The 26,751-nt window shown below is 44.3% G+C and overlaps 1 protein-coding gene across 2 annotated transcripts in view; it reads right to left on the reverse strand.

Moving 5' to 3' along the window:
- LOC117503741 (ankyrin repeat and BTB/POZ domain-containing protein BTBD11-A) overlaps positions 1 to 26,751 on the reverse strand; it is a 207,973-nt gene that overhangs the window by 20,445 nt on the left and 160,777 nt on the right. For both annotated transcript variants that reach the window (XM_034162964.1, XM_034162965.1), the window contains exons 3-5: positions 13,857 to 14,064; positions 4,548 to 4,700; positions 3,179 to 3,344 (exon numbers count right to left, since the gene is read on the reverse strand). In XM_034162964.1, coding sequence (XP_034018855.1) covers positions 3,179 to 3,344; positions 4,548 to 4,700; positions 13,857 to 14,064 — 527 coding nt within the window. The remainder of the gene's footprint in view (positions 1 to 3,178; positions 3,345 to 4,547; positions 4,701 to 13,856; positions 14,065 to 26,751) is intronic.

Below are 26,751 nucleotides of genomic sequence, written 5' to 3' on the forward strand. Positions count from 1 at the left end.
AGTTAATCAGCAGCCAGCAGGAGGCGTTAAAACGATGGAGGCTGATGGTGATGATGAGCTGAAAGGACACTCAGCTGTCCACTTTCAGACGCCATTTAGCCGCTTTTATGGAGGGAATAAAACCCAGAACATCATGCCGTTTGTTCTTTACAGGAGGAGAGAAAAGGAAACGTGTCAATCAATAACACGGCTCTCTGAAAAATAATAAAATAAAATAAAATAAAAGGCAGCGTGAACAAAGTGAAACCTCCTCTCTCAGGTTTGTGGACGTGAGTCGACGACTGTAAAGGTTTTTCTTTGAACTGAGCTCAAGCAGGCGCAGCAAAATCAGCACAATAAACCTGATTGAACTGTTTGTGCTACAAGAAAAAAAAAAAAAATCCAATGGATCCACAAACTGTGGAAGCCAGAAAACCCCAACTGACATGAACACTTGGACCGAACCCAACGGCGCCACCTCCTGTAAAGTGCTGCAGCAGCAATAAAGTCAGACTGCAGCAACTCGGACAAAACTTCCATCATGCAGGGATGGACTGTAAATAAGAAAAGATGTGAAGGAAAAAAATATGAAGATAAAAGGAAAAAGTAAAACAGAAATAAAGAAAATAAAACAAGAGAAACTTTTTCAGTTTGATAACATAATGTTTGACACAATTTCTTCATCATCTTCTACTGAAATAAATCCGAACGTATCTCACTGTGTTCAATGATATGAAATCATTTTTACACCGTATCATCTGTCCAAGCAGGGGTGGTGGCCAAGTGGTTAATGCGCTTGGTTTCAGTGCAGAAGGTTCCGGGTTCAAATCCCACCCCATGTAATGTGGAGTTGCGTCAGGAAGGGCATCCGGCGTAAAACCTGTGCCAATTCAACATGCAGATCCACCTTGGATTTGCTGTGGCAACCCCGAGTGCAAACAAGGGAGCAGCCAAAGGGACTTACTTATCATCTGTCCATAGGAGGAGGATAAACATCTATGATCCACGTGATAAAATGTTTCTGGAGATTCTTGGATAATCTGTCAAAAATTCACTGGTGACTATGAACGATATGGTTCACAATGAAAGTGAATATTTTACTTTACAAATTTGACTTTTTATGTCAGTATTCATCATGGAAAGAGTTTCTTACTACTCATATATATATATATATATATATATATATATATATATATATATATATATATATATATATATATATATATATACACGAGGTCTGTCCAAAAAGTATCAGACCTTTTTATTTTTTTCAAAAACCTTATGGATTTAAATCATGTGTGCTTGCATGAGCCAACCTTGAACCTTCGTGTGCATGTGTGAGTTTTTTCACGCCTGTCGGTTGCGTCATTTGCCTGTGAGCAGGCTATGAGTGAGCACTGGTCCTCCCCCCTCGTTGGATTTTCATTTTGAGGAAAATGTCTGAACGATTGGAGCAGCGCTGAATCAAATTTTTCCAGAAACTGTGAGAGACACCCAGGTGGAAACCATTCGGAAGATTCAAATGGCTTTCGGTGGCTTTTCAGTCGAGTAAGTATCCGAGGAATTGTGTAAGAGCTGGACATGTCACAACATGTCCTGCGAGACTTCCAACTTCCGCACGTCTTTCATTACAAAATCTCCTGTAACAATGGAATGTGCCAAAAAAGTGCTGATGTCCACCTCTTCTGCAATTTCTCTGGTAGTCAGACGACATCCCGGATCAACACAGCGTTCACTTTGGAAATGATCTGGTCGTTTCAGCATGTCAATGGCCGATCGGAGCGCGGCGCACCCTCCGCCATTGTGCGCCGTCTTTAAACCGGTTGTAACGCTCCTTAATCTGTGTGATGCCCATAGGATTGTCACCGAAAGCCGCCTGAATCTTCTGAATGGTTTCCACCTGGCTGTCTCACAGTTTCTAGAAAAATTTGATGCAGCAAAGCTCCAAATCGTTCCACCTCACAATGAAAATCCAACGAGAGGGGAGGACCAGTGCTCACACAAAGCCTGCTCACAGGCGAATGATGCAACCGATGGGTGTGAAAAAAATCACGCATGCGCATGAAGGTTCAAGGTTGGCTCATGCAAGCACACATGATTCAAATCCATATGGTTTTTGAAAAAAAATAAAAAGGTCTGATACTTTTTGGACAGACCTCGTATATATATATTTTAACATCAGTGAAAATATTACAGTCATTACATGAATGAGTGGAATCTGTTCAGTGGATTGCCCAATTAAAATGACCCCCCCCAACCCCCCCCCCCCCCACCACCACCACCACAAAAACTCTCTGGATCGTCTCCTTCCATCATGCAATATTAAAAAGTTCTCAAAATGACCTGTTTTGCATGAAAAATGTAAACATACTCTCCAGGGCTACTTTAAGATGCACAAAAAACCTTCTGCAAAATTTTACACACACACACACACACACACACACACACACACACACACACACACACACACACACACACACACACACACACACACACACACACACACACACACACACACAAGTGCTCACAAGCCCCACCCACTGGCCCGGTGTAGTTTGCTGCAGGAGAAGCCCGTCCCTTTCAGGAGAAAATTATAAAAAAAAAAAAAAAAAAAAAAAAAAAAAAAAAAAAAGCTGCTGCTAACTCTGGAAATTCATCAGAGTGTGGAGAAGAAGAAAAAAAGAAAACCGTTGGGAATGGGATTTTAAGTTCGTCTGTTCAGGTCAAAGGTCACAGTCTGACTGTTTTGTCAAAGTGGAACCAGGAAGTTGAACTAGTCTGCAAATAGAAAACAAATGATGGAGACATTTCCTGGTCCCACCCTCAAAATGGGGCCGGTATTTATTTCAGATGAGGAAAGATGAAGAAGATGATTTCTTTTTTCTTCTTTTTTATCCATTAATGTTTTGGGGAAACAAGTTCCAGAGTTTCATAAAAATGACTTCAACAGTTGTTTTTGTGGAAACACGTTTCCATCATCCAGCTGAGAGCTTTTTTTTTCAGATCTTCTTGAATAAAATCAACAAAATAGTTTGTGTCATCCTGCTAAGAATCCAGTAATCAGATGTGAGTGAAAGAAAACCGTCTCAGGGAGACGTGTGGAAACAGTGTGTGACATCCAGAAAAACATGCTTGGAATTCTCTGCAAACTTTGGAGGCTTTCAGTGTTTTATGTGCGTGTTGACGTGCACGTTCACACCTGCTCACTCATGCTGTTGATGCCATCGGGTCCCAGAAGGTTCACAGCCTGCTTGACCAGGTCTGTGCGGCCACAGTTCAGCATCCGGAAGCCCAGATCCTGCAGGAACTTGGCCTCTGTGGAGGCTGCGTCCAGCTTTCTGGTGGCACAGAAACAATCTTCGGCTCTGCAGATGGAAAACAGCAGATCCATGACTGGGATTAATCAGGAGCTTGTTGCAGGAATGGGTTTCCAGAATTGTGGATTTGCAGCTGAAGGAACCAATAAGAGCACTTTACTCGGGTTTTCACACCTTGACACGAGCAAATTCCTCGTCTGTGAATCCTGTTCATTGGCAATGGCAATAAACTTCTTCGGATTCTTCTGATTCTGATCATTGGGCCCTACTTGACTGTCAATGGTGCGCGTTCTGTAGCGTACAACACAAATGCATTCTGGGTGTGTCCAACCCCACATTCCTATTTAAGCAGTTTAGAATCTGAAAGTAAATTCAGGCTCAAAGTGATTTGATTTAATCACCTAATTATTTAAGGGCGTGTTTTCAATGTATCATGAAATAAACCAGTCGGACTGTCAACCGTCACAAGTGCACCAACATCTGGCACACTGCCATTTAGCAAGCGGGCACTAGTGAGAGGTTTCCTGGTGACTTAATGGATCTGCACCAACATGTAACAGCACACCAACAAAGATCAGCCACCAAAGCTCCCTGAGGTGAAGCAGTGGAGCAGTAATATTTAGGATTTTCCTGTTAGTAATTACTTTTATTTTGCATCATGACTTTACATGCATCACGAACCTGCTCCTGTAAGACGCATATGAAGCATGCAGTGTGTCAATAGTAGGAAAACTATGCCAGATTTTTACTGATCTATGGTGCAGTCATATTCTACTGCCACATGATGGCAACGTTCCAACACTGTGGTAGACCAAAAGTCAAATTAAGAGCAACACATGAGCAGGCGGACAAATGAGCGCAACGCTACTCTGTTTATATGACACGGGAGCTGCGTCGGTCGGAAACTGTCTTGTTGCACCGGGGGGCAGGTGGGGCCAATTATGTTGAAGCATTGCTTCCTTTGAAGACTAAATTGACTATTTTAGGCTTTTAAAGGGGGGGGGCGCTCTCTTCACAGGTTGCTGGTTGTATTCCATAGATGCCCAACGTCTTGATGAATCAAACTGAGTACTCACGTGCACATTATATTTTGACACGTCCACGTCTACCACAAACCATTTAACTGACTAACAAACAATCCAGCCCATCAGACGGAAAAAAACTAACAGATCAGCTCAGATCAAACTGAAGCCGCTGGATTATTCAGGAAGACGTGGTGCTAAAATAATGTCACGGAGACGTCGTCCTCACTTGACTTGTCGTGGTTCACAGTCCACACCAGGTAGCAGCAGCCTGGCGGCCTGTCGGACATCGTCACTGTCCACGGAGAAGCTTCGTCTGTGTTCTGTGTGGGCAATCGCAACCCGGATCCACTCCATCAGAGGAGGCAGTACTAGGAACGGCCTGCAGGGGACGAGGAAGAAGTCTCACATACTGCAGTAATAAATGATCAGAAAGACAAGAAATCCATCAATAAAGAAAATGCAACACTGAACACGTTTATTTGAAACACACACACACACACACACACACACACACACACACACACACACACACACACACACACACACACACACACACACACACACACGTATCTTTGCAAAATAGAAACTCCACAAACAAATAAAGTTAATAATTACACACAAAGTCTCCAGTAATGTGCATAAGAAAATATTCATTTACCAGAAAATGATCATATTACATTTCAGCAATGAAATTTTGGATAAATTACAATGCAATTAATAATTTCCTGTTATCTCTGATTTCACTCAGATTTTCCACAAGGAGGTGCTATAATCACTGGATTAGTAACAATCAAAGAACTCAACTGGAGTTTGGGTGAATTCTGACAAGCAAACTTTTGTTCATGTCAAATTACAAATAACGACATAGTGAAGCGTTGAAGAGACGATCACGTGTTGGACATAAACCCAAATCATTATATTTAGCAATTACTTGTAACTAACTAACTGTAAATGACAAACTACTGGAGCGGTTTAATGGTTCTGTAAGACAACTCGCTGTTCAGTATTCACCTTTTAAATAAAACCACCGAGTTGGAGCCAAGTTTCTAATGAAAGGATCTGTCACAGCTCAGCCGAAAAGCAGCAATAAATCAATGTTCATAATTTATGATTCCTATCATGTGGAAGAGAAAGAGATGTAGATTCTGTGAGCCCCTAAAACCAGCTCTTAATCAGAACCACTAATGGGTCCCACCTGAGTGACAGTTTACAATGTGTCACTTATTTCCAGGTCTAACGTGTGAATCCACGAATGCAGTCGCCTGTAAGTGTAAGAACTCAATCGCCTGTAAATGTAAGAACTCTGTCACCTGTAAGTGTAAGAACTCAATCGCCTGTAAATGTAAGAACTCAGTCGCCTGTAAATGTAAGAACTCAGTCGCCTGTAAATGTAAGAACTCAGTCGCCTGTAAATGTAAGAACTCTGTCACCTGTAAATGTAAGAACTCTGTCACCTGTAAATGTAAGAACTCTGTCGCCTGTAAATGTAAGAACTCTGTCGCCTGTAAGTGTAAGAACTCTGTCACCTGTAAATGTAAGAACTCTGTCGCCTGTAAATGTAAGAATTCTGTCGCCTGTAAATGTAAGAACTCTGTCGCCTGTAAATGTAAGAACTCAGTCCCCTGTAAATGTAAGAACTCTGTCACCTGTAAGTGTAAGAACTCTGTCACCTGTAAATGTCAGAACTCAGTCGCCTGTAAATGTCAGAACTCAGTCGCCTGTAAATGTCAGAACTCAGTCGCCTGTAAATGTCAGAACTCTGTCGCCTGTAAGTGTAAGAACTCTGTCACCTGTAAATGTAAGAACTCTGTCACCTGTAAATGTAAGAACTCTGTCATCTGTAAATGTAAGAACTCTGTCACCTGTAAGTGTAAGAACTCTGTCACCTGCAAATGTAAGAACTCTGTCACCTGTAAGTGTCAGAACTCAGTCGCCTGTAAATGTCAGAACTCAGTCGCCTGTAAATGTAAGAACTCAGTCGCCTGTAAATGTAAGAACTCAGTCGCCTGTAAGTGTAAGAACTCAGTCGCCTGTAAATGTCAGAACTCTGTCACCTGTAAGTGTCAGAACTCTGTCACCTGTAAGTGTCAGAACTCTGTCACCTGTAAGTGTCAGAACTCAGTCACCTGTAAGTGTCAGAACTCAGTCGCCTGTAAATGTAAGAACTCAGTCGCCTGTAAATGTAAGAACTCTGTCACCTGTAAATGTAAGAACTCTGTCGCCTGTGAATGTAAGAACTCTGTCGCCTGTAAATGTAAGAACTCTGTCACCTGTAAATGTAAGAACTCTGTCGCCTGTAAATGTAAGAACTCTGTCACCTGTAAATGTAAGAACTCTGTCGCCTGTAAACATAAGAACTCAGTCACTTGTAAACGTCAGAACTCTGTCGCCTGTAAATGTAAGAACTCAGTCGCCTGTAAATGTAAGAACTCAGTCGCCTGTAAATGTAAGAACTCAGTCGCCTGTAAATGTCAGAATTCAGTCGCCTGTAAACGTAAGAACTCAGTCGCCTGTAAACGTCAGAACTCAGTCGCCTGTAAACGTCAGAACTCAGTCGCCTGTAAATGTCAGAACTCAGTCGCCTGTAAATGTAAGAACTCTGTCGCCTGTAAATGTAAGAACTCTGTTGCCTGTAAATGTAAGAACTCTGTCTTCTGTAAATGTAAGAACTCTGTCTTCTGTAAATGTAAGAACTCTGTCACCTGTAAATGTAAGAACTCTGTCACCTGTAAATGTAAGAACTCTGTCACCTGTAAATATAGCCTCAAGGAGAAAAAGAAAGTCGGGGCCTTCTAAAAAAAATTAAGAACTCCATCACATGTAAATATAAGAACTCTGTCACCTGTAAATTTGTGGTTCTTTTCGCTTTAGTTTTTTTATTTGGCAGATGTTAAAGCTTTTGTCTCGTAATGAAAATCCCGGACATGCACTCTGCTAAACTGTAGTGACTGAGTGAATAAACGCATAACCCGTTGAGTCCAATCCTGTTTGTTTACTCAATAACTCAAAAACAATTATCTTGTATGTCTCCACATTAAAAGGGCAGATCACGAGGGTGAACTCAATCAATCAGTGAGATCAATCCAAAAAGCAGCTTTGTTTTGCTGATACAATATCCCGTCGACCTGCTGGCCACCTTATGCATGGCTGAATGGATAAGAAGCAGGTGTGGTTAGAAGCACATGCAGGTTATCTGCCACCTGCTGGATAGGTGGGGCATGTTTCGGGGACTAATAATCACATGCAAGACTGGATTTGGAGCAGGTGTGGTTGAAGTTACATGTAGCGTGAAATGAACCTGTTTCTTTCATTTCCAAAGCCGCCAAGATCAACACTGCTTGTTTTAAATTCCTGTGCTCACGTTTGCAGACGAGATACCCACATCTCATCAGATCTGGAACACGACAGTGACTTGTCTTATAAAGCATCACGTATCAGTCCCCACATTCAAAATGCTAATGTGAACGTCCTCGGGGCCTTGTGATGGAACTGAAGTCTGCTTTGATTGGCTGCAGATACTTTGAGCAAAGGTAATAAAGGATGCGAACCAACAGATGGTTTAAGCTTTCGATCACAGCGGTTCGTGGACTGTTGATGTGGCAGTGCGCAGCAGGCACTGAGAGACACCACAGCAGGCACTGAGAGATGCCGCAGCAGGCACTGAGAGATGCCACAGCAGGCACTGAGAGATGCCACAGCATCTGTACTCGCTGAAGCTGAACCACACCAAAACCACATTATGATGCGGAGCTTCAGTTCTACGGCTTTATTCCATCCTCAGAGAACAGAATGACAAAGCATCTCTGTGTAATCTGCACCGCGGGGCTCCGTGACAGCTGCCGCCGACAAAACCCACCCACAACAAAACAAGTCAAGTGTTTAACGCGCCAGCTTATCAAACCTCCACACTTGATACTGACATCTTTAAAAAATAAATAAAATCATCCGTCAGGTATGTTTCATCACAGAAGGTAATATCAGTCTGAAAACTTTTAACAGGGGCCTGGAAGCGTGAGCACATAACCCCAATTCTTGCATCTTTGCACTGGCTTCCTATTAATTTTAGAATTGATTTTAAGATTTTATTGTTTGTCTTTAAAGCTTTGAATGGAATGGCCCCTCAATACATCATGGACCTCCTACAAAATTACTCTCCAGCACGTGCTCTGAGGTCTGAGGGCCATTGCCATGAGGCATCCAGCTCGTGGTACCCAAGACGAGACTTAAAACCAGGGGTGACAGGGCTTTCTCTGTGGCTAGCCCCAGACTTTGGAACTCGTCTGAAGACCCACTTTTATTCTCTGGTTTTTAACACTGCGTGAGTTGTGTGGTCCTCTGTTTTATTGGTTTTGTTTTTATTTTGGTAGATTTTATTGGTTTTATCTTTTGTATGCTGCATTTATTTATTTATTTATCTTGCACATTCTAGTTATTTTTTATTGTTAATTTTCTTATTTTTAATTTATTTCTTGACTATTGGGGTTTTATCTATCGTGATTCTACTGTATGTGCAGCACTTTGGAACATCTTTGTTGTTAAATGTGCTATAAAAATAAAGTGGATTGGATTGGACTGAAAACTGATGCTGCACCAAAGACTGATCATAACAATTCCAAAAAGGTATAGTTTGGACTATCTATGACTGAATTCCATGAAGTTATGGGATAAAAACAGCAAAAAAAACAAAAAACAAAAAAAAAACAGAACAAAAACCAAACACTTACCGCATTTTAAAAAGGAATAGTTTGCACCATCTGTCATGCTTAGTTTTATGTTACAGGCTAACATATGTCACATGTCATAGAATCCAATGGACATTGACCTTGTTTGACCTTTACTTTGGAGACCAAACATTCAATACAGTCAAAACTATTCCATTTATTAATCCTTTTATTTCATCCAATAATTTGCATCACTTTTTACCAAAATTGGAGCAACTTTAAGTTTGACCCCTGTACAAACTAAAACTGACCTTTGTCACCATTTTTGCTGTTTTTTACCCCATAACTCCAGAACATTTAGTCACAGTGTGTCCAAACTATACCTTTTTGGAATCATTATGATCAGACAAATAATGTGTTACAGTTTTCAATGTGACTGGAGCATTTTTAAATTTTGACCCCTGTGTAATTTTTTTATACTAATACTATACTATACTAATACTATAGCTAATTAGAGATCAGCTCCAGGATGGCTCCATATCTGAAAATAAACATTAGTTCATTTAGAATATGTGTGCCAAATTCCATGCTTTTATCCCAAAATGAACAATTGTTTTGCTGTGCCGCCCCACTATTATCTGCATTATCTGCATCTAAAGTCTGAATTCTGCACAAGCAAAGAAACAAACCCCGTCTGACTGATGCCACACTTCAGGCGTCCTGCTTTAACTGATGTCTGCTTCCCGAAAGACATATTTACCTTCACAGGTTTGACAAGGAGGGAGGGAGGGAGGCGGAGCCTGCAATGAGAACACTGAGGGTATTGTGGTAAATAAAAGGCATCAGAGGGTTGATGTAAACCGTCTACACTCTGCACACCGTAATATAAATATACATCTGTCTGTGATGGTACTTTTGACTCTGTGTGACTTCATCAAGTCATTCATATCAATCAATCACAAATATTTGCTAATCAATATGCTCTTAATAATCATCCATCTAGGTGTTTTGTTAGACCATATATTCTTTGAACTTTGACCAAACTATTCCAAAATGTAATCACCTCTCAATAGCTGTCTAAGTAATATTCCCACCAAGTTTGAAGGAAATCTATCCAGCTGTTTTTGAGTTACATTGTCCTCCCCCACCCACCCACCCACACACACACACACACACACACACACACACACACACACACACACACACACACACACACACACACACACACACAGGATTGATTTGTTTCAGTCCAACGTCTTTCACAGTGACATTCCTGTATCGCTAGTTAGCATGCTAACATCTTCACAAGATGTCTTGTAAATCACTTCACAAGGTATTAATTGGTGACAAAAACAGCATTTTTTGGGATTTAGAAGTGATTAAAAAAAACAAATGATAAAAAAAAAAAGCCAAACATATCAGATTTATAGAAAAATAAGATGTTTCAGAGCGTACTTTGTCATATTGGAATATTCTGTCCGAGCAAACAACCAGCTGATGTCAAGTCGTGTTTTTACATGTATTGGCAGTCGCCATGCTGTGTTGCTCCACATTTGCATAAAACAGACTTCTCGTCTCCTCTGGGTCCGTGTTGCTGGCGGCATAGCGACTGTTGTCTCTAGTTGCTCTGCCTGAAATTGAATGTCAGGTCGTCGTAGGTAACGTGGCCATAGGGTGAGGGTTAAGAGATGCAGACGCAGGTTAACGTTGATGCACCAGATCGAGCCTAAAAGCGACTTTGTGTTTCTCATGTAACCTCCCTTAGACCTGCTGCCATCTGCTGGACAGATGATGGAAATTAGAAGCAGGTGTGGTTGAATTTACATGTAGCTTGAATGGAGCTTGTTTGTCCTAGACTTGGACAGCAGAGGACACTTGATTAGTCAAGACTCCAGATGGGTGCAGCTAAATCTAAGCAGGCAAATGTCAATGAGCTACTTATTTTATTCTTCAAATCTCACTTGATATAAATAATAATAAAAAAAACAATCCAAAGAGATGATTTCATATCTTGGCCTTCTGTCTCTTTCATTCCACTCTCTTATTCAGGCTTTTTTCTGGTTGTCTTCAAGCTTTCAGCTGAATGCCAAATAGAGACTCTTCTCCGGGGAAGTCAGACACTGCTGACACGTCACTCGACCTGACGTTTGCTCCCTCGGGTTGTCAGGCCGGATTTTTATCTCCTCAGAATGGAAAGAAAAAGTTGGAAAATCTGTCCATCCATCCATCTAAGTGAAGTCCCTCTGCTTCCCATCAATCTGCTCGGTGCTGCGGCAAGTGGCAGGATCAACCAGCCCACGCGGCATCTTACAGCGTAGCTTCTGGTGCTAAAAACGCCAGCAAGAAAGTGGGAATGTTGGCATTATGCTTCCTGCCGCCGCACAAAACAAAGTGACAATGGCACCGCGGCTGAGAAGACGTATGCTCCTCAATATGACGTGACGCAGCGTTTGTAAATCTGTCGTGCCATTACAGGATGTGTGGGACGAACGCCTTTTTTAAGGATTCAACTTCTCAGAGGAAGGAATCATCTCAACGCTCCATGAAGCTTCAATCGCCGGCAGCAAAGTGCCACAAATCACAGCGTGCCGCGCTAAATGGCTCCATTTAACAGGAAATAAGGAGCTTTCTCTCTGCCCCGATGTGTGGCCTCAATCCTCCGTCCACTCACTGTGCAGCACATAGCTGGGGTCATGTCTGGTGGCAGCAGGCTAAATGAGGTGGCCCAAATGTTCCTCTCCACAGCTGCAGTTCCTTTTTGGGATCTTAAGACTTTTCCAGACCAGGAAGAACATATAATCCCGACAAGGTTTTTCTGCAGGTTTCCGATTAGTCGGATGTGGCTGGAAGTCCCTAAAGAGGAAGGTGTTCAGGTGAGCTTCTAATCAGACTCTCAGACTTCTCTCTACATGAAGGAGCAGCTGTTGTTCTTCTCCGAGCTCCTCCTGGATGTCAGAGCCTGGCTTCCTGTTCCTCAGGGTGACTCCAACCACCTTGTGAAATGAGCTTGTTTTGGCCCTGAGAGGTCATGCTCCAAACGACCACAGGTGAGTGATGGAAAGTCGTCCATCTGGTAAATTAAGAGCTTTGCCTCAGACTCAGCTCTTCTCTTCACCGTGACAGTGTGAAGCACCGCCCTCATTACCACTGACACAGCCCCAATCTGCCCACCAATCTCATGCTCCATTTTGCCCTCGTTCACGAGCAAAAACCCCGAGATCTTTAAAACGGCTGAAAAATCTCAGAGAAAAAAGAATGTCCCTGTCACAGTGGAAGTGTCCTCCACGATCAGCCACGAGTCCAGTGTGAAACATCGAGAGGTGAACTGAAAAGTTGAGTCTTGAGCTACGACTTCAGTGACTGTAAAGGCTGAACCCTGAAAGAGGTCTTCTGGGTCTGAAGGTTCTGTTGCCACCTTGAATATCTCGTCTGTCACCTTTTAGAAGCGATGTGCAACCTCAGCTCAGCGTGCTGCAGAGGGAGAGCCTGGAGCTGCACCACAGCCCGAGTTCAGATGTGACCTTAGATTTCCCGCTGAGACACCAACACTCAACCAGTGAGATTATCTGTGACGGGTTCAACTCGCGGTAAATGTCTGTGTTGGGAAAAACAGAACCATCTGTCAGACGTCAGGTCAACAAACAGCAGCTGATTACAGCAACTGCAGTTATTGTAAACTGTCAGGAAACTGATGCTGATGTGCAGGTGGAGATTTTTCAGGCAGATCTAAATGGAAAACATTAATATTCCACACACTGAAGGGATTAAATCATCTGGTCGGGATCAGGATTGATCCACAGCGAGGAACTGGAGGACCCAGTTTGGATGAGGGACTAGTGGGATACCTCAACTCTGTCTCAGTCAGCGAGTGAGGGATAAAGGGATGGATGGTTGGATAACAGATGCACGAATGGATGGATGGATGGTTGGATGACAGATGCATAAATGGATGGTTGGATGACAGATGCATGAATGGATGATGGACGGTCAGATGAAAGATGCATGAATGATAGATGAATGAAAGGCCAGATGGATGGATGGACAGACAGATGGATGATTAATGGATGAATGATAGATGGATGATGGATGGATGGATGGTTGGATGACAGATGCACAAATGGATGGATGGTTGGATGACAGATGCACAAATGGATGGATGGTTGGATGACAGATGCATGAATGGATGAAAGGACAGACAGATGGATGACAGATGCACGAATGGATGGTTGGATGACAGATGCACAAATGGATGGATGGTTGGATGACAGATGCATGAATGGACAGACATGAATGGCTGAATGACATGCATGAATGGATGGATAGATGATTGGATGACATTTGCAAGAATGACAGATGGATGAATGCATAGACAGATGGATAAATGATAGATGGCTGACAGATGGATGGATGGTTGGATGACAGATGCAAGAATGGATGGATGGATGGATGGATGGATGGATGGATGGATGGATGGATGGATGGATGGATGGATGGATGGATGATTGGATGACAGATGCATGAATGGTCTCAGCAGTAAATCTCTAATTTCTGTCCTTAACTCCAGAATGGACGTAAGAGGACGATCAGCTTTAATCATCTGGCGTGTCATAGTCACCGCAGGTCAAAACTGTTTCTAATGTGAGGTTGAGGGTTTGGAGATGTTCCAACCCGATCATCTGCACCGTGTCAAATTCTGCACAAGTAGACTGTTGTTGACATGTTTTTCTATTGTGGGTCTGACTGTCCTCAGACCAGCTGTATCTCAGACCGGATCTGACCATCTAGTTTCTAGAACAAAGCATAAAAACCACAGCACATTTGCTCAGGTTTGGTTCACACCCTGAAGGTCTTGTACTGCGGCCTGAGGGACTCACCTCTCAGTCTGTAAGGTGACTTTGGACGGCTCCACGTTGGGGTTCTCCCACTCCATCTGGGGGCAGTGCATGAAGTAGCACAGGGTGTAGAGGGCCTCGGGCTCCCAGTGCACCGAGCTGCTGGCCTTCTGGTGGACTGGGGTCCCGTTGCTGGGGTTCTTGATGTGCAGCGGCTGCAGGTGGTGCATGGCCCGCGACACCAAGTCAGCTGAAACACCACATGAGAAGAGTAAGTGAACCTCGTTCACAGCAAAAACTCACACGTCTTACATCAGTCCTTTGATGAGTGAGTACTCGAGACGCGTCTGTGAAGAAGCACACACGCATTTCCTCTGATTCACCCAAAATTCAGTCACACACACACGCCCACGCCATGTTTGCTGTGCAGGAAAACTGCTGCCTTAAAATGAAATATTTCACACAATGTGCTAATCAGGTCTCAGAGCTCTGAGTCACCCGACTGATGCACAACACTCTGTAGATGATTTGATTACTCAAAAAAAACTGCTTTTTGTCTGTGATTGATATTTTTGCTTGTTTGAATGTCAACAGCAGATTCGAAAAGGTTCCTCTGGGAACTTTACACAGATTTGGGCTCTTATTTTATTTATTGTGACTGTTTGTCTGGAGGTTCCAGCTTGAACTGAGAGTTCCACTTTCAGGAAATGTTTGGGTCTACAGGCTGAATCAGTGTGAACTGGAGTTCGTGACGGTCGGTGGCCATTTGTTTGTAAAGTGCCCCGCCCACCCTGCTGTAACGCCAACAGACACCACCGCGGCCGCAGCTCGACCAGACAAAACGCCGGCCACACGTGTCACCACATCAAAACAAAGCACAATGAATACGTCATGATGTTGTGCGTTGTTATGTCACGCGATGTTACGATGTCAGAACAACACCCGCGAAGACTAGAGATACCGAGAAAATGCCAGTCTGATGCAGCCGCGCTTTGAGCACCATAGGGGGGGAAACGCACCAAAATGTGCTTTAAATACAGGACACTGCGTTCCGTAGTTCCAGCTCAAGTCTGGGAGCCTGTGCTAGAGCTGGCTTTGGTCCTGGATGACAACCATCCAGACAGACAACCGATCCATCCCCAATGTGACACATCGCGATACGCTGCAGCGCGGTGCCCAGTGTTAGCAAGACATCAACAGGAGTCGGCGAGTGTGAGTCCTGTTTAAGGTGGAAACCCTCCTTTTACACAGAACACGAGTTCTGGGTTTGAATCCTCAGAACCACACACAGTTGACGTGTGAACGTCTGAATCCAGACATTCCGGGCGATGCTGCTGCAGGAATAAACACGTTTTGATCATTTGCTCCAAAAATATTTCATCTGAGCAGAACTATCTGGTCTTGAAGGCTGACTGGTTCTGGTGACAGGGTGACAGGGTGACAGGGTGAGTCTGCACCCAAAGGTGCTGCATCTGTCAGACCAAAGGCTCCTGACAGAGTTCACAGGAAGCTGAATGTAAACAGAGCCGGCAGCTCACAGCGGTCTGTGCCGCGAGTCCAGGCAGCCCGACACAACGTTGAATAAATTCACACATTAAAACACAAGATCAACAGCCCCCCCCATCCCCCGACGGAGGAAAAAAGCGTGTGTGTGAGGTCACAGTGACCGCCCGCTACACCAGGATTGAAGGGACATGACGCTGTGCGTCACTGACGTCAGAGCTGAGAACAGGATGATGAACGTGAGGACGTGTCAGCGCGCCGTCACAGCCACTCCACGGCCGCTCCAAGGCCTCACCTCCTGGAGCCCACCGAGAACGCAGTCTGTCATGATGGGCTGCATCACTGGCAGGAGTCCCTTTGGAGGTCCCACTCAGGTCCTGGTTCAGGTCTCAGTCAGTCCTCCCTCCATGCCGGTGACTCACAGAGTGAAGAAACTCCTCGTTTGAAACCAGCAAATCATAAAAACAAAACAAAACAAAAAACCACAGAATCCCCAAGAACAGAGCAGTCGTGCGTGGCTCTGCCTTCATAATCACACAACGTCGGTGAATTCATTTTTAATACCGGGACTCACCGGCGAGCTCGCAGTAAACATCAGAGGCATGAGCGCGCACACGGCCGTCCCGCTGAGCCAGAGCCAGAGATGGATGATGGAGCTCCCGACTCCAGCAGTAACTGTTCTCATGACTTTGGGTTTGTCAGCAGGACATAATTTGCTCACGTCTCCTTTGCTGTAATTATCTAAGCAACACTCCTGTGGGCTTCATGCTTCATCTGAAGTGAATTAATCACAGGGGACAGCTTACTGTCTTCATTTCTCCGAGCAAAGTCCTCCCCTTCTGAAGGACTCAGTTCAGAGAACACGTATGCTCCCTGTGCCCGCTGAAGAGCGCACGGAAACACCGCAAAGAAATTATATTCTGTCTCGATTTTACTCCTGGGTCTTCTCTGGAGCTTCCTCCCAAATGGATACGCTTGGAAGACCTCCCTGGGGAGAGGACTGGGGGACATCCTCACCAGATGCTCGAACCATCTCAACTGGAGGGATTATTTCTCCCAGCTGGCTTGGGAATGCTTCGGAATCCCCAAGGAAGAGTTAGAGGCCTTGACTAGAATAGGGAAGTATGGGAGGAGCTACTTGGTCTACAGTCACCATGATCTGGATAAGCAGCAGAAAATTAAAATTTATTTTACTCATGTAGAGGAGTTCTGCTGGACCAGTGGTGTCTGGAGATTAAGGGTCCACGTCTTTAAAGGTCTCCAGTCTAACTGCACGGCTGTGAGACTTGGACCTTCTCCTGTGACCAAAGGTGAGGACTGGATGTATCTGGTACTTGGTCTGTTCAGAAGATCCACACGTACCACTGGAATGACCTGAGTGGTGAGACCAAGACCAAAGACATGTCCACATTTCACCCGCCAACAGCATATCTACATACATAAAGGGCTACGTCTGTCTGTCTGTCCGGGATAAACTCCCAAACTATAATATGTAGCCTTAAAAACTATATATATTCTGAATCCTCATAACATGGGGAACAAACTGGTACCATTTTTTAAAAAGTTGAACTGAAAATTACCCTCAAAATAGCCGGCTGTGGGTATGACCAGGCAGATTCAAATTTCCAGCCCTGTATATGTGTTGGCCATCTCTGTTTATTTAATCCCTTCCCTCAGCTACTTTAACTGTGAAATACACCACTACCTCAATTTTGATTCATTGATATTTACATTTACTGTTACCTACCTTTTGTGTGTAATTTTGTTATAAATTTGATTGCAAAACAAAGTCTGCATGAAGGACTTTGAATGTGTTTGTCTTTTAACCAAGTATTTCCACTTAGTTTGGGGAGTCCACCTCTTATAGTTCTGCTGGACAAACTTTAGCCCATTAACTATTATATTTATAAGACATCAGCATTACTAAAACAAATGTTGGGCAGTTGTTTTGATTAAAATGATTGACATTTGGCTTATGTCTAAAACAGGTTAACCCGGGCAGCGCCGGGTACCCCAGCTAGTGTGTATATATATATATATATATATATATATATATATATATATATATATAGGAGGTCTGTTAGAAAAGTATCTGACCTTATTTATTTTTTTTTTTCAAAAACCATATGGATTTGAATCACGTGTGATTGCGTCAGACAAGCTTGAACCTTCGTGTGCATGCGTGAGTTTTTTCACACCTGTCGGTTGCGTCATTCGCCTGTGAGCAGGCTTTGAGTGAGGAGTGGTCCACCCCTCTCGTCGTTTTTTTCATTGTTTAGGAATGGCTCAGAGACTGCCGCTTTGCTTGATCAAAATTTTTTCAGAAACTGTGAGGGACATCCAAGTGGACACCATTCGAGAAATTCAGATGGTTTTTGGTGAAAATTTTATGGGCTTCAAAGAGATTACGGAGTGTTACTGTCGCTTTAAGGACAGCCCAGAGCGACTGGTGGTGCGCCGCGCTCCGAAGCCACCATCGACAGGCTGAGCGACCATTTCATTTCTAAATGGATGGCTGTATGGATCCATGACCATCGTGTGCAATTTCTCTGGTTATCACAAGGGCTGGACATCAACCATTTTCCGGCAGATTTCACTTTTAACAAAAGATTTTGTCATGGAAAGCCGAGCGGAGGCTTTGCGCGTCACGATGGATTTGCTACTGGAAAGAGACAAAGCCACCTCCGTTTTGGTCTCACAGGACGGCTTTGAGATGGCGTTCAGACAGCTGTCGGTGGTTTTTCCATCGAGTGATTATCCGAGAAATTGTGGATGTGCCTGGACATGGCAGAACATGTCCCGTGAGGCTTCATCACGGTGTTGCTTTGCGCCATGCGGCACCGCCGCAACGCGCGAAGCCTCTGTTCCTCTTTCCATGACAAAAACTCCTGTAACAGTGGAATGTGCTGTTCATTTCCAAACTGGACGCTGTGTTTTATCCGGGATGTCATCTGGCTAGCACAGGAATTGTGAAAAGACGTGGACATCAGCACTTTTTCGGCACATTGAGACAGACGTGCGGAGGAATTCCGCGCAACCATCAGGCGTGAAAAAACTCACGCATGCGCACGAAGGTTCAAACTTGTCTGATGCAATCACACGTGATTCAAATCCATATGGTTTTTGAAAAAAATAATAAGGTCAGATACTTTTCTAACAGACCTCATATATATATATATATATATATATATATATATATATATATATATATATATATATATATATATATATATAGCTACTTTTGGTAGGTGGGGGTTGAACCAGTTCACTGCCTGGTCCTGGGGGTTGCCATCCAGGACCTAACGTGGTTCCGTAACACGGCAGATGTGTCGACACACGACACCTGGGACCTGAGCTGCCAGTCGAGCAGGTTGTGACCGTTTTGTTTGAAACCAAAGAGAAGAAGATGAGATAGGTGTTGATTAGTGCACATCACACACACGTGTGTTCCAGCAGGTTAGCAAACATTTATTACAAATTAAATGGACGGTGGCAGAGGACACATGTTGTGTCCTCTAACGGAGGATTCCTGCAGCGGCTCATACGTCCCCGACAGCTGAACTGAGGACATTTAATCATCACTTGGTAATACGACCAACTCAGACCTCTGCATCGGGGCTTATTAGTGATTCCAGGGTAACTATTAATCACAGTCAATTACATCATGTCGCCACCAACAGAGATGTGGCGGATACTTTCACCGCTGCTGCTAAAGTGGAAATGAATCACTGTTGGATGGATTCAATGTGCCACATGTGAGGCAAAGTCAATGAAAACCATCCAGTCGACTCGCTGCCCAGTCGTCTGCTTTTAATAAAGTATACTGAGGTTTTTCACCTTGGCTGATTTTAGAACCCAAAGTCACACGTTAATATTAAACCGGCTCGGGTGCAATCAGAGGCTCAGCGGGAGTTTCTGACCTGCGAGTTGGTGCAAAGCTGAGCAGGAAGGCATTAAAAAACAAAACAGCTGATCTGATTTGCTGAGAGGTGGCTGGTCATCAATGGGCCAGAATCTGTTCTGGCTTACAAATACTACAGCATCAAGCAGCGCCACTGATGCTCTCATGTGTCAACAGGTTCTTCAAAAGGTCACGCTCATATGACTATGACACGGAGTGGACCACATGACCTTCAGAAGAGCTGTCCTGGAATAAAACAGGACTAATCCTGCTGAGAGAGCTGCAGAATGTTCTCCTGTCACCGCAGTGTTTAACAGCTTGGACTCCGGCAAGGACGGTCGCATTCCTCCCCTCTCCTCTCCTCCTTTCTGCTCTCTATCTCTGCTCCGACCTTCAAAGTCCCAGCTTCACCAGACTGTGAATTCTTCAAATTATGATTTGGATTAACTATGGAATTGATCAACGCCATTGACACCATTTGTTTTCGACAAGGAGATCAGGGTTTGGGGACCCTGCGTGCCCTGATGGAACCTACCCAGCGGGCTTTGCTCTCAATGGCTGAGAAAATGGAGTGTGACATGTGGCTCCACTCTCTGTGGAAGACGTTGAGGATTCATTCGTATTTGCTTTTAAGGTGGGAGGTTTGGTGCTGATTGGTTTGTGCGCTGCCCTGACCCACAGGAATATTAGCAAGACGGCTGCTTCCAGAATTTTCTCCCCTCATCAGTCCGTCATGATTAATGAGTTGAACAATGCTGTGTAATCTCAGACTGCGTGAACTCTTGAACTCAAACGCAAAATGGATTCATTCTCGGAGCAAATTACTGCATTGCAAAGGAATGTGTTGCTGAGGTCCAGAGAATATTCTTCATAAATTTGGACTCTCAACGGTCAGGGGTGCAGTAAACAGAATTCTGTATCTCTCCACCAAACATCAACATGGCAGCCTTATCAGCTCCTGAAGGCCAAATTCCCTGCTCTTCCCCCAGAAGGATCTACAGCCTTGGTGAAGGAATTCAGCCCCCCCTTCTCATCTACCCTAGCCTAGCAACATCAGACTTTACACACACACAGACAGAAATTGACAGAAATTTAACTTATCTGCACACGACGCATGTCTCCCTCCCTCCATCCCTATTACCCCCCCCCATTGCTGTATCTTGTCTGAGGTAATTGGAGTGTAAACATAATTGCCCTTTTTTGGGATCAATAAAGTTGTCTGAAGTCTGAAGTCAGTGTGCTCAGTGCAAACTGATTTTAAGGGTGTGGCGTACCCCAAGGTCCACGACAGCTCAACGTTCATCTCTGAAGAGACGAGTCAGGCCTCAACCTAAAATCAGGATAATTAGAGCATTTGTACCATTTCGTCCTGACTTTCGCCTCACTGAAAACTCTGAGACTCAACTGACATCTCTGCTGGAGAACAAAGGTCCAAGTCTTTCAGGTCCTGGTACTTCCTGTCTTACTGTACAACTATGAGACCTAGATGTGAACCGATGACTGACAGTGACTACAGAGGTCTCTCCAGAATGTTTGGGTACCACTGGAGTGACTTTGTGTCAAATGAACAGTTTCTGAGACCCATATGATCGCACCAGTTGTGATGCGTGGGATGTGTTTCTTTCTTCAGACGTGAGTCAGCTCACAGTTGGTTCAGTTTTAAGGACCACAGCAACTGGAAAAAAGCCAAGAATATGCCCACACGTCACCTGGCTCCAGCTAACCCGAACCCTAGATAATGAGGTTTTAAACAGGTTCTTTTTCTGGGCGTTTGCCATCATGGACCGAGGGTGATTCTATAGTGTGGTGGATTCTGTGACTCACAGAACCAGCACATCCTCCCAGACCTGACCAGACCACATGGTACCTTGTCGCCCTCTTGAAGCAAGTTGTCGGTTGTGTCAGAATTTGATGTGCTCAGGTCAAATAATATCTTCACTATGAGCCAAAAATGATCCAATGACATAAATAATAAGCAGATCAGGCAGATGTTGCCATGGTGATCTTTACCCCCAGTGGAACCACCCTTGTTCCAGGTCTGGTTCAGTTGGCTCAAAGGACCATGGTGATATAGTGTCAAATGTTCTGATGGTGGTCTCCAGTCTACCCCCCCCCCCCCAATGGCACTTGGCGCAGGTGGCTGGTGAAAAACAGTGTTTTTGTTGCTGGAGACATATTCTGGTCCTCTGATGTGTAAAATGGACTCAGTCCGGTCTGAAGTCCCTCTGTTGGTCCCGTCTGCCGCAGCAAAGTGATGAGCACCATCAAAAGCACGAACAACGCTATAATGGTTTGGAAAAAAGTCCCAGGGATGCCTGGAAAAAGTCTGTTCATTAAAAAGCATTTAGACACTCTGAGAACACAAAAGCCGCTTCTCCATAATGACGCCTCTCCGTCTACACAGGCTTCTGAACCGTAGTTTTTCCAGATATTTCCAGCCTGTGGAAATGGAGCAGGAGATTACACACGTGACCTTCCCCATTCTATTGTCATCATTTCTCCTCCATCAGGCCTGGTGGGTGGGGAGGAGGGGGTGCCGGTGGTGGGGGGCTTCTAAATGGATGCCACTTCATTCTGTCTAATGGCTCTTTTTAGGACTTTAATGGCTGTTCTGTGTAAATTTGCAGCAGCGCTGCTGCAGCATATAACAAATAACTTTTCCATGTGCCGTCTCTATTATCCGCTGTGTCAAACGTGCTTAAATAACAGCGCACCACATCCTTCTCCACTCCGGGGCTTATTTTCAGGTTCCTTAGTAATTGCCATCCAGCTGGAAACTGCAGGACCTTCTGCTCATCCAAAAACAGCAGAAAACCACAAAGAAAGGTTTGGGACAGAATCAGTTCTCAGTGAACAAACTTGATGAAATGTGGAACAGGAGGCGCCGATATCAACGATATACACCAGAAAAATGTCTTTTTACACTGACAAAGTGTTTCCAGCTCCCGCTGACACTGTGTGGGAACTACAGGAATGGGTTCCGTCCATCCGTCCAGCTGGTTACTCAGCACCAAACTATAAGTCTACCTAAGAACCTTCCTGTTGACTTGTTCTCTCAGACTGAAGTATCAGTGAGGGGCCGAACACCTGCCCCTCTACTCTGCAGAACCAATTCAGCAGTAGCTACTGGTCCTTCAGGACAGACATCTTCTGGAACCTGCATTACAGGTTCTGTAAAGATCAGCTGGTAGGGTACGAGTGCTATGGAATCAGGACATCTTTGGTAAGCATCCATCTTTTGATAGTCAAATAGTACGTGAGGACATTTTAGGAGATGTTTGGGAACCTTCTTGCATCTCTCTGGTGGTGATCTATCATGCAGAAACCTCAGCACCAGGAAAAGGCAAAGAAACTCTGCGGTGAATAGATGGAGAGATGTGGTTGGGCTGTTTATGTGTCTGGGTGGTTACCACCCAGAACCTATGGTGGTTCCCTAGTGTGGTGGGCGTGGTGAAGCACAGCACCAACATCTACTCCTCAACCAGACCTGAACTTTTATAGTGTAATAGCAGCATTAAAAAAATGACTAAAACTGCACTGGACATGGTTTAATCCTTCCACCAGGGCGGCGCTATTTCCCTTCCATCTTATCAACCTGCATCACCGACAGAAAAGGCGTGTAAGTACGAGAAACATAATTTCCAAAAGGGAGGCCGATCATGTAGGCAGATAACAGAGACCGCCATCAACCGTCCTGGTGGTGCAGGGGATTGTGGGTAAATTAGAGACAAACGAGATTAATGAGTCAGAAAGTAACGTTTGTTCAACACTCCCTCCTTCCTTTTAGTCATTTTTGTTGACAGTCTGAACAGGATGTCAGCTGACTTATACTGCCACCTGTAGGTTTCCTGTGAAACTGCGTTTTATCCGTTGTCAGTATTTGTCTTCTGACAGCTGCACTGTGCTGTTTTTGAGGGTGAAAACAGTGAGGTGGGAACAAGAACAGCCTGTTCAATTCACCGCCTTATTACCCCAAAACTTCCATTAGCCTCCAACACACTCGATTAGAGTGCGAGCATCATCGTGTCTTTAAGGACAGAGTCAAGCATGTCATCCCATCGTCGTGTGATAATTACTGCATCTGTACAGTAATCTGAATCACTGCACAATGTCTGTGCAACTAAAAACAAAACAAACAAAAAAAAACATAATATCCAGTAACATCACATTTTTACTTTTAAAAATGATTTAATAATGCATTTGTGAAATATTTCTGCTGACATCTCAAGTGGCGTCTGCTGATGATGCAGAAAAAGTGTAACAGTAAAGTTTAAGTGCAGGTGTGCACAGTTCCTGCACATGGTGCTTATTCGTGGTTTGGTAGTTAGTTGCCATGTCTGAGCAGAATCAGCATAATGTTGCATCTTTAACGTGTCCCATGACTATCTGCAAGTGAGAATGTGTGTGGATCTGGATAAAGATCCAGAAACACAGATGATATCTGGTTATGGAGCAAAACATCCAAAACAACAAACACTCTGATGTGATCTTCACAAGTACAAAAGCTTCTATATTTACAGTCAAAGGGCCCTATCTTGATGATCTATAGTGCACTGTCTAATCCAGACAGCATCAGTGTGTTTGTGGTGTATCCAACTCCAACAATCTGAGCACAAAGTGAGGTCAGGTCAGGGAGTACACACCGGTGTGTTATGTTGCCACATCCGTCACACGATGGAACCACATTGGGTCCTGGATAGCAACCACACAGAGAGACAACCAGGTCCCTCCCCACCTCTCAAGGCTAACAGTGTATCTGCTGCAGTCGGTGAATTCCTAGGTTGCTCAGCATGGTGGGGGAGTGGTTTGCACTCTTGCCTTGTACTCAGAAAGTCCTGGGTTTGATTCCATTCCTAGTTCCTTTCTGAATGGATTTCAAAATTCCCTGCACATCTGTGGTGGTTCCTCCAAACAATTCTTTCTTTCCACCATCAAAAAACTTAGTGCCAATTAATGCCCAAGACCAAGGTGGTGTCTGGAGAGCTGGAGTTGGTCTCTGGATTTTGGACTGTGGCTGTCCACCGTGTCCAACTACAATTCATATCGGTCAAATGCAGAAGACAAAACTTCATTGTATACATGTTCAATGATGTTTCTTTTCTTACTCATATTTCTTGTTGAAAGAACCTAGTTAAAATGAAAATGCTTTGGAATCACCTGACCAGAGAATGTGGTCTTGGACACAAACATCTAAACAAACTTATGAAGGTTACCTGTTGTGAAAGTGTCGTGACATGGACCCACAACAGGGGGCGTTAATGAACGGACAATGGATAAGCCAAAAGTAACAGTTTAATGTTGTGAACCGCACAACGACGTACAGACAACAATATGGTGGACTATCAATTATACACCAGGTGACGTGTGGGCAGGTTCGACGATAGAAGACGCCTGGCGAGAGAAGAGCCGGATCCCACACAGCTTCCACCGCCAACGGAGCTGAAGAACACCGGAGCCGCCAAGCCCTGCGCCCCAGGTGGCCGCTGTCTTCAGCAGTCAGACCCGGTACTGCTGGCAGAGAACAGAGACAGTCCTGATGAGTGTGAGTTCGCACACTCAGTAATCCCACAGTCTGTATTCAGTAAGGAGGGAAAACCTCCACCTCCAATCACACACTCGTGCAGCTCCTGTCTAACCACTTATCTGGTTGGGGTGTGAAGCGAAGCCGTCGCTGATCACACCAAACGCCAATCTCACAGATAAGGCAACACCACAGGAAAACGGCTGCAAAAGAAGTTCAGACTATTACACAAGGTTTTGTTCAGCAGAGAAAATTACCTGAATGGTAGCTGATTTCTCGGCGGGGAGGTGGAGTTGCAGTCCGGCCTTTATGGTGGTGGTGATGAGTAGTGGATGAGTGACAGCTGGTACGGATGATGAGTGACAGCTGTCACTCCCGGTCGCTCCGACGCCCTCTCGTGCTTGAAGCCCGCACTTCAAGCAGGGCGCCATCTTGTGGTGGTGGGCCAGCAGTACCTCCTCTTCAGCGGCCCACACAACAGTTACCGTCACCAAGACACATTTCCAAAGAAGTGGTAGAAAATGTATCGTTTTAACAAGAGGCCCAAAGAAACCATTTACTGTCAAAAACAAAAAAGACTTTTCAAAAATATCTCGTCCAAAGTTATCCCAGATGTTCGCTAACCTTCAAATGACCAAGACACGTACTGGGAAATCAGCATCCCGAACTACTGAGGGATCTTTATTTATCTTCTGTCTTTATAGTCTCCAACAGTGAAATGACACCAAAATGGGAAAAAACCAACAGCTTCTGTGTTATTTAGTTGTGATAACACATTCGCACAGCTTCCTTCTGGAAACCACTTAAGCTGAACTTCAAGCAGCTCCTTCAGCACAAAGGCCCAGTCAGGGAGCTGGATTCTGTAGCAGGTATCGGGGGACATTAAACCATTTCACAATAATGAATCCAGTCTCAGGTAATTACTCCGCCACTGCAGCAGACGCCTACTGGATTTTCCAGAATGTGTCTATTGTTTGAGCTGAAAAGGTGTGCGTGTGGAGGCTCGTGTGCACGGCTGTGTGTGTGTGTCAGCACGCCCTCAAAGTGCCTTTAAAGCTGCTGGGAGGCAGATAAGGAAAATGGATGCACAACGTTCCAGTGACTGAAAGACACAACTCATCCCTGAAGCACAGCCAACATACTTTAAAAAAATAAAATAAAAAGTCAACGACACTGCCGCCAGGAAGGAGGAGCCTAAGAAAGAGAAGAGGACAAATGTGACAGAAGGAACCTGTGAGGTGCAGCTTTGAATCGACACGTCGAGGTGACGCCACTGTCACAAGGTTAAACCAGATTTAACAAGCTGTACCAGAAAAAAAAGGTCATTATTAGCTTTAGAGAAAAATGTTGGAAAAAAAAAACGAACCAGTCATTAGTTTTGAAGTTTGAATTCAGATGTAAAAGTTCAAGTTGAGCCTCTTGAAAATGTAAAAAACAAGTTGTTCAAATTCAGCTGTGAAATGTGATTTTGAAGAAATTCGAGTTAAAACATCAATTTTAAAGGAATTCATTCATTCATTCATTCATCTTCTGTAGCCGCTTCCTCCAGTCGAGGGCGGCGTGGGTCAGTACTGCCTGAGTCACAAACCAAAACCCTGAAACATAAACATTAAGGTTATTTCTGTATCTGCTGTGTTTTTCTGCAGGATGGGGCAAATTTTGAACTTTTTTTATTATTCTGTAATTCAGCCTGAAAACTGAGTGACTGGATGAGATTAGGAAGGAATAAATGGAGGGTGCGAGACGACGTGCGGCGAAGTGACGGACGCGTTTCAACACTGAGATAATGAAAAATGAGACGAGTACAGATGTTCTGCAGATGAAATGTAACACCTCTGTGAGAGTCTCCACAGTCCGTGTGTGATGTTATGTCATTATCTCGTACTCATGTGGGGACGGCGAGATGATGGAGTACGGCAGCGGGGCGGCGGTCTGAGCCACAGTTTTAAAAAGAAGTCATATTACAGAAATCCAAGCTGTTTATAAAGGAGCACAAAGACTGTGCACCTCAA

This window comes from Thalassophryne amazonica, chromosome 22 (genome assembly GCF_902500255.1).
Source record: "Thalassophryne amazonica chromosome 22, fThaAma1.1, whole genome shotgun sequence".
Classification (NCBI taxonomy): domain Eukaryota; kingdom Metazoa; phylum Chordata; class Actinopteri; order Batrachoidiformes; family Batrachoididae; genus Thalassophryne; species Thalassophryne amazonica.